We start from the raw sequence: 17,983 nt of genomic DNA, 5'->3' as shown, positions 1-17,983 counted from the left end.
GTAAATCACTTTCCGGATGATTGCGGGAAACGAACACTCTAGCAAACAAGCTCGAGGAATAAACAAACAGGGAATAAATTCCTGGGTGCTCGTAAACCTACCCACGCCGCCCCCACCCACCCTGGAGCTCCCGTGGGGCCAGGCCCTGTGTCAGCCAGGAGGAGGAGGAAGCTGGGGACGGGCAGGCGGGTGGTGGCCACAGCTTGCCACCCAAGATGTTATTCACTGGTAACAATCCCCATTATCTGCCCCCACTTTGGGCTAATCAGACAGAATTGCTAATGCCGAGGGTTGCTTCCTGCCGCCTCTGGGAGGTAACGGGCACCGAGGGGCGGGGGACGGGGCGGGGCAGGGGGCGGAGGTGGCACCTTCCGGGCTTGCCGGGCTTTGGTCCAGCACTCATTTAGGTACTTAACACCCTGGAGACCAGGACCTCGCCTTTCAAAGCGTCCCGGGCGGGAAGAGCTGTTTATATAGACGGGGATTCCGCTGTAAGCGCGATAGTAAGACAGGCAGCCTGCGCATGGCGTGCGCCTCTCACGCCCACCAGTAAGGAGCGGCGTCCCGGGCCGCCCCTCGGTTCCCAGCCTGACCTACCCCTCACCTCCTTCCCCTCCTCCGCCATGACCGCCGCCGGACGCCTCAGCTTCACCGTGCGCAGGCTCCTGGATTTACCCGAGCAGGACGCGCAGCACCTGCGGCGGCGGGAGCCCGAGCTGCGCGCCCCGGGTCCCGGCCCCTGCCCCTCCTGGCTGGAACCCGAGCGCGGCCCCTACGCGTGTGAGTGAGCGGAGGAAGGCTGCGAGGGTGGAGGGGGCGCGCAGAACCCAGCGCCCGGCCCACGCGGGGCTGGATTTCCTCCGTGTTAAAAGCGTGGGCTCTGTCCTCAAACCCTTACGCTGTGCATCCCTCAGTCGGCACACCCTGAGGGCAGATCCCTGCGCCTGGCACTCACGCTAGGTACTTGGGATTCTGTTTCTAGGGGTCAGAGTGCGTAAATAAGACAGGGCCCTTAAATGCCTGAAAACACGGTCACGCTCTCCAGTCCTCCGTGTGGGATGGGGTGAGTCGGCGAATTTAGACCTACTACTGGATTCAGGGCTTTGCAAACCTCAGCCAACCGTGACGCGCTCAACCCGGAGGTGGCCCGTGCTGGTGAGCGAGCTCGCGGTAAACTCATCTGCCAGCCCGGCGACCGGTGTGGACTTGTTTTAAGAGGGCCCCGATGGGTTTCTGTGGGGGCGCGGTCCCAGGCTGTGGTATATAAAAGGTCACTAAATTCGAAGAGATGGGTGTGGAGATGTGGGCCGGGGGAAGGAAACTGCCTCCCCCCCCCCCCCAAAGCCCCGGGAGAGTGGCTCTGCACCCGCGCGCGCCAATCGGCCTGCGCGCAGCGGGCCGGCGCCTCACCAGGCCCTGTCTCCTTTGCGTCCCCAGCCTCGGACGAGAGCAGCCCAGAGACCAGCCCGCCCGACTCCTCGCCGCGGCCGCCCGCTCAGCCCGCGTCTCCGAGCTCGGACGCCGAGAAGAGGAAGAAGCGGCGGGTGCTGTTCTCCAAGGCGCAGACGCTGGAGCTGGAGCGGCGCTTCCGGCAGCAGCGCTACTTGTCGGCGCCCGAGCGCGAGCAGCTGGCGCGCCTCCTGCGCCTCACGCCCACGCAGGTCAAAATCTGGTTCCAGAACCATCGCTACAAGCTGAAGCGCACGCGCGCGCCGGGGGCCGCGGCGTCGCCGGACTTGGCCGCCCCTGCGGAGCTGAGCGCCGCGCCCGGCCTGCTGCGCCGCGTGGTGGTGCCGGTGCTGGTGCGCGACGGGCAGTCGTGCGGCGGCGGCAGCAGCGAGGTGGGCATGGTCGCCCAGGACAAAACCGGCGCGCCCCCAGCCGCCGCCTGCCCTCTGCCCGGCTACGCCGCCTTCGGGCCCGGCTCGGCGCTCGGCCTCTTCCCCGCCTACCAGCACTTAGCACCCCCCGCCCTGGTCTCTTGGAACTGGTGAGGCAGCTGCGGGGGCGCGGGCACCGGGCTACCCCAGACTCCGTAGTGCGCTCTGTGGCCAGAGCAGCTGGAGCCGCAGACCTGGCGCGCTCCCCGGGCTTCACCATCCCGCGGGTTCGACGTCCTTTGGCGCCGGGATCCCTGCTCAGCTCTCACCAGCCGGCGCGTTAGGAACTTTTCACCAAGATTGCGCCCCGTCCCCATGTCGTCCGCCAGGCTCAGAGCTACAATTTATTGCTTGAACCTTATTTGTATGGGTAGCAACTTATTTTTTTTTTTAAGAAATAGAATATTTTCTCTCTTTGTGGTGCTAGAATAAAATGTGTGGGGTTGGGTCCCCTTGCGCGCCTGCCTGGAACCATAGGTGGGAGCTGGGTTTCTCCGTGCCCTGGTGAATTAAGGCCCACCCCGAGTTGGGTCAAAGTGCCTACAAGGCTTTAGGGTGGTGGGGGAGAGGGAGGAAGCGGAAGCAACTCTGGGGTCCCTGTTAGTGGGAGGTGGTTCTAGCCCAAAGGGACTCAGCGGCCTCTCTGGGTTCCCAGAGCTGCTGGTGTTTCAAACACCAAAAGTCAGTCCACTCGGTCACAGCCAAGACAGGACATGAGCTTCTCTGTAAGGATTCTCTCCGGAGCCTGCTATGGGGGCCCAGCCTGAGCAGCCCGATTGGCTTCAAGCCGTTGGTTTCTGGAGGGCAGCAGCCAGGGCTCAGGGATCCCAAAAGCACCAGAATGTATAACCCCCAGATAAGCCTCTGAGTGCCTCACCTGGCAGCTGTGATTTCCTGCTGCTGCTTGGCGCTGCATCTGATCAGGGTGGCCTGGTGAAGAAACCAAAGAATGGTGGGGAATGACCCACCTTAGGGCTGCCAGTAGAGGGAGGACCAGTTTAGAGAGCCCTGGGGACCCGACACAGATGTGGGATATGCTGGAGGATCTCATTTCATACGCGGTCCCAATGCATACTAGGCTGGAGGATCTAATGTTTCCCCCCTGGGTAACTGGGCTTGGCCTCGGTCAATGGAGCAGCAGGGCCTCCTCTGCAGTGGTTACTCTTCGGAGGGGAAGTGAGTACCTCTGCCTGGCACCCACTGCAAGGCGCTGAGCAGCAGTTTCCGGGATCAGATCCAGGGAATGGAGCAAGGGTGCAGTGAGGCCTAGGAGGAGTAGGCATGGGGCCTGTTTGGGGCCCCTCTCTTGTTCCCAGAGGAAGAGGAAGGGTGGCTTAGACGGTGTTATCACCTGAGATTTTGGGGGATGGGAGAGAGAGGAGGGCAGATGGGGAAGGGAGTTGGGTGTTTGGGTCTCAGCTGCTGGCCACCTTGCCTTCCATATGGATGTGGTTATCTTAGGAGAATCTGGAGCCTTAAACCTCCTTTTGTCTTGGGAATTGAAAGGGGCATTGTCAGGCCTGAAAAGGACCTAGACAAAATCAGAACAGTTTCGATTCAGGACTCTGTTTAATCAGTCCCTGGTGACAATGTAGTGGGTGTTAGGGAGGATAATGGTATCTATTTAAACCTTGTGGCCTTCAGAAAGACAAAGAGTTTGAATTTTATGGGCTTACAACTTCAATTAGAACGGTGCCAGTGTGCATGGGAGATTATAAAATTTGTATCATAAAACCTCTTTCCAGTAAATGATGACTGGGGAGGGAGCATGGACATTGTAAGATATACATTGGAAATAGTCCTGGGGACTTTCTAGTTAGCCCTGACAGAGCAGATGGGAACGAAAAGGAGGAAAGGATTTCTGAAGGCCTGAGTTGGGACTTGTCCCTGTGGTCAGCTGGCTGGGTACCCCATTCCTCCTGAAGGGGTTTTCACTCCAAGAATGGAGGTAAAGGTTTGTAACGTGTCTTCTGCTCTTGGCGGTGACAATGATTTGAATGTTCTTGGGAAGAAAGTGCAAAATCACCCCTGTTCAGTTTCATGCCTTTTCTTTTCCTGGAGCTCTAGAGAAAGTAGGTCTTGCAAAGTGGAGACCCATGGGTCTAAGAGGTCTGGACTATGGAGAGAAGCTTTTCCCAGGAGCTCTTAGGGAGAGCATGCCCTCAACCAAGTTCATCTGGAGGTCTAACCAATAAGAAAAACCATTTATCTGCTTTCCAAGGTGGTCAGAGCCATAGCAGGAAGCTCACCAGCAAGCCAGTCTGTGTCCTGGCCAGGAGGAGAGCAGACATTTCCTATAGCATTAGCATCAGGAGCCATCAAGTATACACTGTTACCTGCTTGCTTTTTCTCTTTTTCCTTCAGACCCTTTCCTTTAGAGAGAAAAAGCCATAAATGGAAGTTAAAAATGGGAATTAAAAAAGCACTCCGATCACCACCAAACCATGTTAGAGACTCAGGCTGTCCTTTTCTTCTGTTTACATGTGTGATAAGCAGAAAAGGTAACTGTCAGTTTCCCTGATGACCTAAAAGATCAGGTTTTCCAGGCTCTGACAAGGAAAGCTAAGCCCAAAGCCTCTCTTCCAGCAGCTGTGAAAACATGGTATCCCTCCCTAGATGAGAATATTTCACACCTGTCACCCATCACCAACATCTCACTCTGCAAACTTATATTTACTTATACTCAGCAAACTTATATGGAAATGTACTGTGCTCCAGGCATTGTTCTAGGCACTTTTACAGCTGATCTCACAGAAACCTTATGCACGGTCTATGTAATAGCCCCATTTTACAGATAAAAAATTGAGGCTCAGTGTGTGGGAATAAGTGACTTGTCCAAAGCAGTTATAAACCTCATAGAATGTTACCAGTGTCTTCAGCTTAACTTACCTTTAAACCACCCTGCAAACTCCTCTTAAGGAGAACAATTGTAGTCTTGATGTGGTGACAATATATACACCACCCAGCCATCATAAACGTGTCTTGTGGATAGTCTGGAAGGATGAGAACATGCCAAAAGCACTCTACACTGTTCAATCACAGGGCCACTCATGAAGCTGATCACGTGATATCACAGTATAGCTGTTAGTATTTTAAATGTTACCTGTGGACCAGGTAATATTCTAAGTTCTTTTACTCAATTAACTCATTCAATCTTCCCAACAACTCTGCAAGATGGTACTACTATTCCCATTTTACAGATGAGAACACTGAGCTTATAAGTAACTTGTCCAGGGTCACACAGCTAGAAAGTGACAGAGAGGATCTGAACCCAAGCAGTCTAACTCCAGATCTCATACCTTTAAGCACATGATGGGAATTCTTTTCCATTCTTTGTTTCTATTTCTCAGTTGACAGACCTGGTTACCTTATAGATGCTTCTCTGAAAGACATGTTTTCACCATGCTTTTGTCTCCTTCCCTCCCTCCCTCCCTCCCTCCCTCCCTCCCTCCCTCCTTCCTTCCCTCCCTCCCTCCCTCCCTCCTTCCTTCCTTCCCTCCCTCCCTCCCTCCCTCCCTCCCTCCCTCCCTCCCTCCCTCCCTCCCTCCTCTACCAAACCTCAGCTTTTGGACACAGCCACTGTGTTTCCCTCTGTCTGTGTGCATTCTTGTCCAGCTGTCAATGGAACACAGCTCTTCTCTGCAGGTCACAAAATTTTCCTGCGACTGTCATTCCACCATTCTTCCAGTAAAACATCTGCTGCTGCTGTCTTGACACCAATTGTCTACTCAGGGTTTGGTTTGCTGCTGACCCATAAGCTCTTCTGAGCTTTCCAACCCCCAGGCCTAGATCCCTGGGGAGCTTTATGACTTTGCCTTCCCTACCCCTTTCCCAATCATCCTTTTCCTTCCTAAGCGCCTGTGCTATCGTTATTATTAAATATCTTCACATTTTCTCTCCTTTCATTGTAAACATTTTCACTTCATCTCACTTAAGTCTCTTGTGGGTGGATATTGCAATTTTCACTTCAATTTTCTTTCCTCATTGTTCAGAGGATCTTACATCTTAGCACGTCTCTTATCTGACCAATTTAGCACTTAAGAATCTTGGATAATGTGCAACTGATGGGTTAGAAGGAAGTTATTTGAGCCCAGGTTAACCTATTCCTTTCCTTATAACAGTGGTGTTTAGATGTTTATTGTTATCTTGCCTGGTTTATACAATTAATTTGCCTCTTACACACACACACACACACACACACACACACACACACACATTCACTACCTTTAAAACATTTTAGACTTAGAAATAAAATGCCCAAGCAGGATAGTTATGGGCTTGGCATGGCTAAATTGTTAACCATGTTTATCTGTTCTGGGTGTTTGGATTAATCAGCCTAGGCAGGTTATCTGTAAACATGAGCAATAGACAGTCAAAGGAGCATTAGAAATGCTGAGAAAGTACTGTGCCTGTGCCAAGGCATGGTCATTCCAATGCACATGATTGCATCACTTAGTAATTTAAAATCTGCATAAGAAATTGTATCTCTCCAGGTCACTCATCATTTTTCCAAGCCATAATGTGGGAGGGGATTTACTAAATAGTACCTGACTTGTTTTCACAATTCCAATTCTATACCAGTTAACTCCCCTCCAAACCCCAGCTCAAAAATTTGTGCTACATCCTTTTCTTCTGCATGCCCACCATTCATGTTGCTCAGTCTATAGGCTCACCAAAGACATGAACAGAGTTCCCTAAACGCTGATCCATAGAGTGGTGTTGGAACAGGAAGAATCAATCAGGCTATTGAACAGTCATACATCTACCCCAGATTTTCAAGCACGGGGATTCTCATGTTTTTCTAAACATGTCCAGTGGAGAGTTTTTATCATTTATGCAGAAAAGTAACATCACATTTTGGAGGTAGATGATCATTTTATTTTCAATATTCTGCCTTATGGACCAATGAAAATATCTAGGTCTTTACTTAAGTCATGTAATTTTCAAAGCTATTTTGGTTTCACTGTAGTTTCTGTGAGTAGTGTTGGGGAAAGAACATCTAAGGAGACCTTGGTCATGCTTAATTTCCTCCTGCATCCTGACTGGGTGGTCTTTTATGAGTCAACAGGTTTTCAAATGCATTTCCCCAGCTAAAAGCTCTGAAGGACTGTCCCTTTTCTCTCCTTCTAATACCAACTCCCCCTCTCCTCTTCCTAGAGGCTGGATAGGATACTTGGCAGAATTCACTGGGAAGGGGAGTGGAGGCTGACTACAAATTAAACTGGAGACAAAAGTGCCAAACATCCATTAAAAGGGCCCTTCAATCTCACCTGAGATGTCTGTTGTACCTTTCTTCTCCAGCTTTGCTGAAGGATAGTGCTTTAAGTAGCTCTTCTTCCTAAAGAAGTTATCAGTTTAGGTTTAAATTACCTCTTGGGAGGTAAATTCTCAACTAGAGGCAACCTCAAATCATCATAACATGACAGGGTCTGACACAGATAAGCACCAGTGAAATAACAAGAATGCTTTTTACAACAAAATTGAAATTCAGAGCAAGAGACATAAAACACCAGGAAAAGAGAAAAGAAACCTGGCATGGTGAGCAAAGAAGTGTTTTTCTGGGAAACTTTTGTTTTTTTTGTTAATCCTCACACAAGGATATTTTTCCATTGATTTTTAGAGAGAGTGGGTGGGGGAACAACAGAGAGAGAGAAACATTTATGTCAATTGGTTGCCTCCCACAGGCACCCTGACCAGGGGGACCCTTGACCGGAATGGAAACTGCAACCCAGAGCCAATGTTCTCTCCATTGAGCAAAACTGGCTAGAGCAGGGAAACTTAGTGCCTAACGGCAATGATGGCTTCTGTCATCTGTCTGAGAATTTAATGGTGCTGTTAATTCACTGGGGCTGGAGGGCGGCATTTCATATTTAACTCAAGTCAAAAGTAGAGATAGGGTAGGATTTTCTGATTTTCCATATTTGTGTATAAAACATCTTAAATAAGGCTAATGATTTTATCAGTTTGGGGCTGTGTGGGAGCAGGAGGGACTAACATACTAAAATAGAGCTCCCAGAATTTTGTTGTCCAGGAAACATTACAAAAATCTTCTTCACCTCACTTGTTACTAATTGAGAGGAAAGTGAATGTGTACTCGAATACTTCTGGTATGCCTAACAACTGAAAAAACTAATTCCACAGCTGTCTTATTACCTTTGAAATTTTAAGTATGTAAATATTCTATCTAGGCATATAATACACATACAAGTGGGTATGTAGCAGATTTTGAAAATATTTTGTTCTTTTTCTTAATAAGAAAGAAAAACTCTATAATCTCACTTATGAGGCCTATGTAGGATGATTATTTTGTGGTTGTTTTTCATTATAAAAATAACATTTTTTGTAAGATAATATGGAAAATACAGAAATATATAAATAAGCTATGCTATTAAATATGGTTATTTTCATAAATTTGGTTTCTCATTAATAGAATAGTGTTATAATGAATAAGAGACTCAGGTAAGCTATTAAAAGTGCAGGGGAGAAATTTCATTTGTATCATTGTAAATTATAATTACAAAGAGAAATATTGGGATCATATTGATTTGAAAAGAACAGTTCTCCTCTATTTTACATTTTCTTCTTTTCTGCAGCCTCAAACTGTTCCCTCTACCAAGAGTCATGGATTGGGAACCACAACCATTTCTATCTTTAACAAGGAAAACAAACAAACAAACGATGGAGCAGGACAAAAAGACATAGATGGAGAAGCTGGTTATTAGTTTCTTACTTGGCATGAATTCACACAGAGCACTCAGGTTTCCAGGGGAGCAGTAATCCAGCAGCCTCTGGCAAATCATGGACTTCCGAGAGCTCCACTACCCAAAGCTCATGTCTGTGAAGGCTTGAAAGGGAGGGCAATGAGTAATTCTCAGTTGATTTAGAATGTTTAGTTGCCATCAATCCTTTTGAAAAGGCACCTTTGCAGTTTGTTTAACAATCTTCCATCATGTTTACTATATGATCCTCAGTCCACTAATTTGCAGACAACAGAGGGAGGCTGAGAAATTTATCTAAGCTTGGCATTTAAGTGTGGGGATTCTGGCTCTAAGGAAGGTGAGAACTCTAACTTCTCACCAACTAATGACAGTTGGGGCCACAGAGGCCCACTTCTTCACAGAGGTAATAGCTCATCACTGCACATAAGAAAGATAAAGGCCAGAATATCTACCAAAAGAAATCCAAATAAACTCTCTTTCAATTGCCCCTTTACCCCATGAACATAGCTGTCTACAGTTGCTTTAAGAAGGCCCTACTTCCCCATAACCTCATGATTCTTGTTCAACTTTCCTTCATCCGGTTTCTAGGAGTTCTTCACCAAGATCTCCTTGTGCCCCACCTCTTTACACACTAAAGCTTTGAACCTTCAGATCATCCAGCCGTCATACTGCCTTGGAACTTCTTTTAGACTATATGTTTCCTAGGAAATGCCCTACTCTGCAGGTCACTAATGCTTTTTTCTTTCTGCAAATGATTTCAAGTTTCAGGATTTTTTCCATATCTATAAAGCTTTCCCTAACTGATTGGAATACAAATCAAGAGTTCACCTTGGTCCATCCTATTTAATGCTGCAACTAAACTGAGAACTCTTTAATTTAAAAGGATGGAGTGGAAAGAACATGGACTTGGAAATTGAGCAATCCTTGATTTGGAAAACAAATACTTGAATAGTGGTTTTCACATTAATTGCAAAAAATTACTTTTAGCCTTAGTCCTTAGATCTTTATCTAGAGATAATACTGTCTACTACATGTGATTAATATGCATATTAAATGTATTAAAATGTCTGATAGTTGGCACTGAATAAATGTAGTTCCTACTCCATTCTACAGAATGCACTTCAGTTTTCTGCGTATATCCAATGTAATGTTCAATTTGCTTAGTTTATTATAGCAGTCAGCTTGGACTAAGTTTTACAAAACACACAACCCAGATATCTCAATGGCTTAACTATAAAGATTTTTTTCTTATTTATGCCCTGTGTCCCTACAGCCCTGTACCATTCCATTTTCACTCTGAGGCATAAAGAGAAGGAACAATCTCCTGTATAGGACATTTCCGCTCTGTAGGAGAAAGAGAACATATGATGGCTGTTACAGCTTCTGATGGAAAAGGGCATATATCACTCCTCACATTTAATTGGCTAAAGCAAAGTCACACGATCAAGCTTAATACAAACCAGGCAGGAGGGGCAGTGGATATTTTGAAAAATAATACAACCTAGCCTGGCCGACATGGCTTATTTGCTTGGGCATCACCCTGTGCAGGTTTGTTCGGGCTCCATCCCCAGTCGGGGGCATGCAGGAGGCAGCTAGTCAACGTTGCTCTCCCACATGGATGTTTCTCTCCCTTTCCCTTCATCTCTCTCAGAAAATAAATTTAAAAATATTTTAAAAAGTAATACAATTGACATTTGTGTTCTTCTTAAATGTTTAACTTATGACCAAGTATACATGCTTACAATGTTAATTATTCCTTTAAACTTCCAGAATAAATATCACAATTTGATATTTCATACTATAAAGTATATACTCCATATATTATTTATTTTATACTATGGTCTCCAAAAGAGTAGGAAATATGTCTGTTCCCAATATGTTGGATAATATCCATGCCACAGGCTTTTGGTGACATCTGGGAGGGTGGTCAACACCCAACTTTACAAGGAGGTAGGAGAGCATCAAAACATCATGAGGACTGATCATCAGTTCAGGCACTGTGTTTAGTTGCTTAATTTGAGGGCGATTCCTGTGGAGATTCTTCTGCCATGACTCATCCGTAGGTGATAAAAATCACTGCAAGGACTAATTGCATTCTCATTTACTTTTTAACCTGTTATTCTAGGAAGTCTATTTATATCATAAATAGTGGCCCAGTGCATAAAATTTGTGCATAGGGGAGGGTGTGTTCCTCAGCCTGGCCTGCACCCTCTCCAATTTGGGAACCCTCGAAGGATGACCTACTCCCAGTTTATAGGGATCGGGCCTAAACCAGCAGTCGGACATCCCTCTCACAATCTGGGACTCCTGGCTCCTAACCGCTCACCTGCCTGCCTGACTGATTACCTCTAACCACTCTGCCTGCCGGCCTGCTTGCCCCCAAATGCCCCCCACCAGCCTGATCACCCCAAACTGCCCCCCTGCTGGCCTGCTTGCCCCTACTTTCCCTCCCCACTGGCCTGCTCATCCCCAACTGTCCCCCTGCTGGCCTGCTCACTCCAAACTACCCCCCCCCCCCCGCTGTCATGATCACCTCCAACTGACCCCAACTGATGGCCTGCTTCCTCCCAACTGGCCCCCTGCTGTTCTGCTTACCCCCAACGGCCCCGTCCCCCACCAGCCTGATCACCCACAACTGCCCTCCCCTCTTTGCCTCTAACCGCCTCTACCTCGGCCCTGCCACCAATGGCTTTGTCCAGAAGAACATCTGGAAGGTCTCCTGGAAGGTCTCCCAGTCTAATTAGCATATTGCTTTTATTAGTATAGATATATTTGTCTGAAAATATGATTACGATTGCAGATATGAGTAGGACCAGGTAAAATTTTATAGAATGGGCCTTTTATTACAGATGGTTTGCCATGTATGCATTTTTTCTAAAGAAGTAAAAATTACTTTAAAAAATGTTTGAGGAAGACTTTGAGAAATTCACAGTATCTGCTTTTCTTCCAAGAAAGTTGTCACTTTTATGCCAGAGTGAGCATTATTTGTATGCTTTGTATGTCAGCATTGGGCCACTGTGACTGGGGGGCACTTAGCTTGACTTGAGAGTAATTATCTTGCTCACTGGCTGGGAGGGAGGGTGTGTGGCAGAGGAGATAAATACTCGGTTCTGGATTATTCATAGATTGCTGACTTTCTGGATTGATTGTGCAAGCCCCTCCTTTTATTGATGTTCACCTTCTATTGACAGACATCTACCCTGGGAGAGAAATGAGATGAAACACTCTTTCTTTTCATTGTAAAAAGCATTTGAATTTCTAAGTTGTGATAAGGCCTCCCAGCCATCCACATTCAAGGTACACATTTTCATGAAGGATGTTCCCACTCTTGAATAAATTAAAACAATTTTTTTCTTTTAATTTAAACTTTCTTTTATAACTGTTTTCTTGTTACTTAAAAGCTAGTTTTTTTGAAACTACTTCCAAAGCTTTTCAAGCTGTATATGTCCTTGGAATGAATTTATAAATAAGCATTAAGCCCGGCCGGTGTGACTCAGTGGGTTAGCATCGACCTATGAACCAGGAAGTCACAGTGTGATTCCAGGTCAGGCCACATGCCCGGGTTGTGGGCTTGATCCCCAGTATGGGGCGTGTAGGAGGCAGCCAATCAATGATTCTCCCTCATCATTGATTTTTCTATCTCCCTCTCCCTTCCTCTCTGAATCAGTAAGAATATATTTGAGAGAGAGAGAGAGAGAGAGAGAGAGAGAGAGAGAGAGAAGAGTATATATGTTTGTAAATAAGAAAACATGTATTTGATGCTCTTAGAAAGTCTTATTTTCTTTCATTAAAACTTGTACAGTATAGGGAACTCCATAGATTCTCTTAATTTGAAGAAAGTTAGAGGGAAAGGTACTAATTCAGAGTTCCTTGGGAAAATGTGTCACATATATTTTTTAGTTTATTTTTTTAAAATCAAAAACTGAAATACTTTCTATTCAGAAAATATATTTGGATCTAAATATCTTCTATAATTTTAACCCTAAAATATCAATTTAAATATTTTAAAAATGGTTGGGATGTTTGTTTTTTTAAATAAGTCAGGTTACTGGAGTTCTACATGTTACTGGATCACCTGGGGTAATTTTCTGATTGGAAAATTAAGAATTATAGTCAGAGGGGAGGACATGAGAATTTTTAAGGAACATATTCAATTTACTTTAGAAGCCGAACCTCTCTTATCATGTGACTTGTTTTGTATGTTTGTTAAACTATATTATCACATAAGCATTGCTGCTATTGGGACAAACAGTGACAGTTGATTTGGGTCATTTGAATGTCCACTGTCTGTTTTAATTTGCATGTTCGTTTTGACACTGTCATATGCTCAAACTTCGGTGGAAGTCATGAGAACCTATTATTTTTGCCTGCTCCCTCCTTTACATTGGAAATATTCTTTTTTACTCAGAGGGACCTTAACTTTGATGTAAGGGATTGTTTCCGTTGCCAACTGTTTTCTTCCTTGCCAAGTAAGAGAGTTGTTGTGAACTCTTCAGTGATGCCATCCCCAGGATATTTGCAGATGTGGTTGGGAAAAGCCATTTCATCCCCGACCTTTGCATGTCAGGTGCTGGGGTGCCCAGGTGCCTCCTTGCCTGCGGCCGGGCTCCTCTGTTCGTGATGGCAGATCACAGGGCTGCAGGCAAGGCGGCACCTCCGATCGTGATCACCGGCTGGGGGGCGGGCAAAGGTGGCCCCGGTTCTCTGATCCAGGGCTGGGGGGCAGGGCAAAGGTGGGGGCCAGGGCTGCCTTTGCCCTGCCACCCAGCTCTTGCCTGCCACCTGGGTTTCCGATCACCGTTCTTCCGTCCTTCCCCTTTCGCCTCCCATCATTGCGCCTATGTATGCAAATTAACTGCCAACTTTGTTGGCAGTTAATTTGCATATCGCCCTGATTAGCCAATGGGAAGTGTAGCGAAGGTACAGTCAATTACCCTTTTTGTCTTTTATTAGATAGGATATAGTGTCAGAACATAGAAGGACAAACAACACTAATTTGAAGTGCCAGAAAATAAGTTTCTCACTCTCACTTCCATATAAATCCACAGCATAGTCTCATTTGTAACCTGTTGGATAGACATACAGCATCACAAAACCTGTTTTTAATTTAGGAGCATAATTTATTTTACCAATTTTCATTAATATTGTATTATCCTATCTAATAAAAGAGAAACATGGTAATTAGCCATATCTCCACTACCCTTCCCATTGGCTAATCAAGGTGATATACAAATTAACTGCCAGCCAAGATGGCGGCCGGCAGCCAGGCAGCTTGAAGCGAACATGAGGCTTGCTTGCTTCAGTGACGGAGGACTCCAACATTCCCCACCTGCTGCTGCCGGCCTCTGAGCTTGCAGTTTGAAACATTGTTACAAATATAGAAGCTAAACAAACCCCCAGAAATCTGCTTTCAGCCAGCCGGGATCTCAGAGCTGGAGTTGAAACAGTGTTTCGATTACAGAACCCAAACAAACCAGATACCTGCTTTCAGCAGCCGAGGCCTAAGAGCTGGAGCCAAGCCTCAGAGCTAAGGCTGGCCCAGAATTTTAAAAAAAGAAAAAAAGGAGTGGTTGGGAGCTTCAGTCACCCACCAGCCTTAAAACAGCCCTCAGCCCCTCACCCAGACTGGCCAGGCACCCCTGTGGGGACCCCCACCCTGAAGGGTGTGTGACCAGCTGCAAACAGCCATCATCCCCTCACCCAGGCTGGCCAGGCACCCCAGTGGGGACCCCCACCCTGATCCAGGACACCCTTCAGGGCAAACCGGCTGGCACCCACCCATGCACCAGGCCTCTATCCTATATAGTAAAAGGGTAATATGCCTCCCATCACCAGGATTAGCAGAGCGGTGAGGCCTCCCAGCACCGGGATCAGTGTGACGGGGCAGCGCCCAAACCCCCTGATCACCCTGCGGCTCTGTGTGTGACAGGGGGCGGGGCCACAACCTCCCTATCCGCCCTGATCTGTTCCTGACAGGGGAAGGCACCCCAACCCCCGAATCAGCCCTGCTCTGTGCCTGATACGGGGGAGCTCCCCAATGCCCTGATCGCCCTGCAGCTCTGTGTGTGACCGGGTGTGGCGCCCCAACCCCCTGATCGGCCCTGCTCTGTGGGTGATAGAGGGTGGCGCCCCAACCACCCCCCACGGGCCCTGCTCTGTGTGTGATGGGGTAGAGCCATAACCTCCCCATCGGCCCTGCCCTGAGTGTGACAGGGTGCGGCACCCCAACCTCCTAATCCGCCCTGCTCTGTGTGTGACGGGGCGAGCTCCCCAACCCCCTGATGGGCCCTGCTCTGTGCGTGACAGGGGGGAGCTCCCCAATCCCAATTGACCTGCTCTGTGCGTGACAGGGTACGGAGTCCCAACCCCCCTGATGGGCCCTGCTCTGTGCGTGACAGGGGTTGGTGCTGCAACTTCCCCATCGACCCTGCCTTGAGTGTGACAGGGGGCAGTGCCCCAACCCCCCAATTGGCCCTACCCTGAGCATGACTGAGGGTGGCATCGCAACCTCCCGATCCACCCTGCTCTGTGCATGACAGGGGGCGGCACCCCATCTCCCCAATCAGCCCTGCTCTGACCCCAAGCAGGGGCTGCACCTAGGGATTGGGCCTGTCCTCTGCCACCCAGGATCAGGCCTAAGCCAGCAGGTCGTTATCTCCCGAGGGGTCCCAGACTGTGAGAGGGCACAGGCCGGGCTGAGGGACCCCCCTTCCCCCTGAGTGCACAAATTTTTGTGCACCGGGCCTCTAGTATATAATATAATTTTACTGTTATATAAAATACTGACATGAACATTTTATTGGTGTTGTACACCTGCATCAATATTTCTCAGGGATATATTCCTAAATGTGGATTGTTGACTGAAGTAGGATGTACATCATTAAGGTGTGTTTTTTTTCCTTATATTTTATTGATTTTTCACAGAGAGGAAAGGCGAGGGATAGAGAGTCAGAAACATCGATGAGAGAGAAACATCGATCAGCTGCCTCCTGCACACCTCCCACTGGGGATGTGCCCGCAACCAACGTACATGCCCTTGGCCGGAATCAAACCTGGGACCTTTCAGTCTGCAGGCTGATGCTCTATCCACTGAGCCAAACCGGTTAGGGCCATCATTAAGGTTTTTTATTTCAATTCATCGGTCCTCTGACCCTTCATTAGTCCCCAATCCCTTAATGCCCTCACCTATCTCCTTACCTAACTTAAATTCTATGACCAGTCATTATAATCACTCCTTTGAACATACTCTCAATCCCCTAACCCCCTCTCACTTCATTGTACACAGGCAAAACTATAACTCCTGTTAAATCCAACTCTCCATCTACTCTGCAAACCCAGGCATTACCACATGGCTGGAAAAAAACACACAACCACACTGATTGGTCTCATTTTAAATTTCTAGCTGCCAACTTCAAATGAGTTCTTAATGTTGCCAGGCCATCATGCTAGATGTCTCTAGACCAGTGATGGCGAACCTTTTGAGCTCAGCGTGTCAGCATTTTGAAAAACCCTAACTTAACTCTGGTGCCATGTCACATATAGAAATTTTTTGATATTTGCAACCATAGTAAAACAAAGATTTATATATATATATTTAAAATATATTTTAATGATTCTTTACAGAGAGGAAGGGAGAGAGATAGAGAGTTAGAAACATCAATGAGAGAGAAACATTGATCAGCTGCCTCCTGTGCATCTCCTACTGGGGATGTGCCCGCAACCCAGGTACATGCCCTTGACCGGAATCGAACCCGGGAAGCTTTCAGTCCACAGGCTGACGCTCTATCCACTGAGCCAAACTGGTTTTGGCAAAGATTTATATTTTTGATATTTATTTTATATATTTAAATGCCATTTAACAAAGAAAAATCAACCAAAAAAAATGAGTTCGCATGTCACCTCTGACACGCGTGTCATAGGTTCGCCATCATTGCTCTAGACCTTTCTTTCTCCCATTATCCTCCTTGACTGTTTCATACCATTTTGTTTCTCCTCAATTTCCCTCCTCCTCCTCAGTCCTTACACTCAGGTTCCTACTTCACTGTATAAACTGAAGTAACCAATAAAGAGATCATCCATATACTTGTACCCTCACATCATTGCCTTAACAGCCAGTGTTCCCTTGTACTCTGTCTTCCCAACATATGGTAACAGAAGAGTGGTCCCTGCTTCTATCTACTCCAAAGATTTTTGCTCTTTTGCATATACACAATCGCTTTTTTCTCTTTATTGCATTATTTCCATCCTATATAATAAAAGCCTAATATGCAAATTCTCCCTTTGACCAGGAGTTTCACCAGGAGTTCAACCAGCCCAGGGTGTGGGGCCAGCCAACCGCCCATGGCCCTTCCCCCCAGCCAGCCCGTCCCTGATTGCCCCCCTCACCCTGATCAGGGCGGGCCGTCCAGACACCAACCGTGCATGAATTCATGCACCAGGCCTCTAGTGAGCATATAAACATGCTGCCAGATCCTTGGTCTTAAAAAAAAAAAGCATTTTCTCTTGACCCTCCTTCTCTTGCTAACTATCACCCCCTTCTAGCAAAACTCTTTAAATACTTGTCTATACTCACATTCTTCAATTTTTCTTCTTTCTTGTCATAATCTTTGTTGGGGTCTACTTTGCATACAACAACATTCACCAATTTGATGAGTTTTGACAAATGTAAACAGTCGTGTAACAACCACTGCAGTTAAGATAGAGAACATTTCCATCACCCCAAAAATATTCCCACATGCATTTTATAGTCATTTCCTTCTCCTCACCACCAACTTCTGGGAACCACTGATCTGATTTCTATAACTATAGTTTTGCCTTTTGTATAATCTATACTTATAATAGGGTGATATGCAAATTGGTTGGGATGCCATCACGTAACGACCGATCAGTAGGCTGAGTGCACAGCAGGCATGGGTGGGCAGGGACTGCCATCACCAGGAGGGCCTCTGCACGGCCCGGCCAGGGGTGGCCCCTGGCGGAGCCCAACATAGGCACCTGCACCTTCTCTCCCGGGGCTAGCCCAGCGGATACAACACATTTGGGTTATGGTGCTGTCAGCTGTCCCAGAAGATGCTTCCTCTAAGCCACTGAGAAGCAACCTTTCCCAGGAATCTGGAGCGAGAGGCTGAGCGCACCGCCCTCGCCTCCACACCACCCTGCCCTGCCATGCTCCAAGCCCCTGAGTCCTCCAGAGCCCCCAAATCCTCCTGAGCACCCAAGTCCTCCAGAGCCCCCCAGAAAACCTCCTTTCAAAGTCAGATCCAGGTGGCCTGGCATCTCCTGCGGGAAAATGGCCAGAGCAGTGACCCCTTGCACCTTACATCACAGAGAAAGGCAGTGCCCCTCCATCCCACACACCCACCCCTCCACCTGTCTGGGCTCCTC

The 17,983-nt window shown here is 47.3% G+C and overlaps 1 protein-coding gene across 1 annotated transcript; it reads left to right on the top strand.

Annotated features, from left to right (window-relative positions):
* Positions 1-458: 458 nt before the first annotated feature.
* On the top strand, positions 459-2,158 carry NKX2-8 (NK2 homeobox 8). Its single transcript, XM_059680867.1, has 2 exons — positions 459-780; positions 1,438-2,158. The coding sequence occupies exons 1-2, from the start codon at positions 624-626 to the stop codon at positions 1,992-1,994; spliced, it is 714 nt and encodes a 237-aa protein (XP_059536850.1). The 5' UTR covers positions 459-623; the 3' UTR covers positions 1,995-2,158.
* Positions 2,159-17,983: the final 15,825 nt, after the last annotated feature.

The sequence above is a fragment of the Myotis daubentonii genome, chromosome 1 (genome assembly GCF_963259705.1).
Source record: "Myotis daubentonii chromosome 1, mMyoDau2.1, whole genome shotgun sequence".
Lineage (NCBI taxonomy): Eukaryota > Metazoa > Chordata > Mammalia > Chiroptera > Vespertilionidae > Myotis > Myotis daubentonii.
The sequence above is the reverse complement of the archived record's forward strand: the minus strand, read 5'-3'. Positions and strand labels throughout refer to the sequence as shown.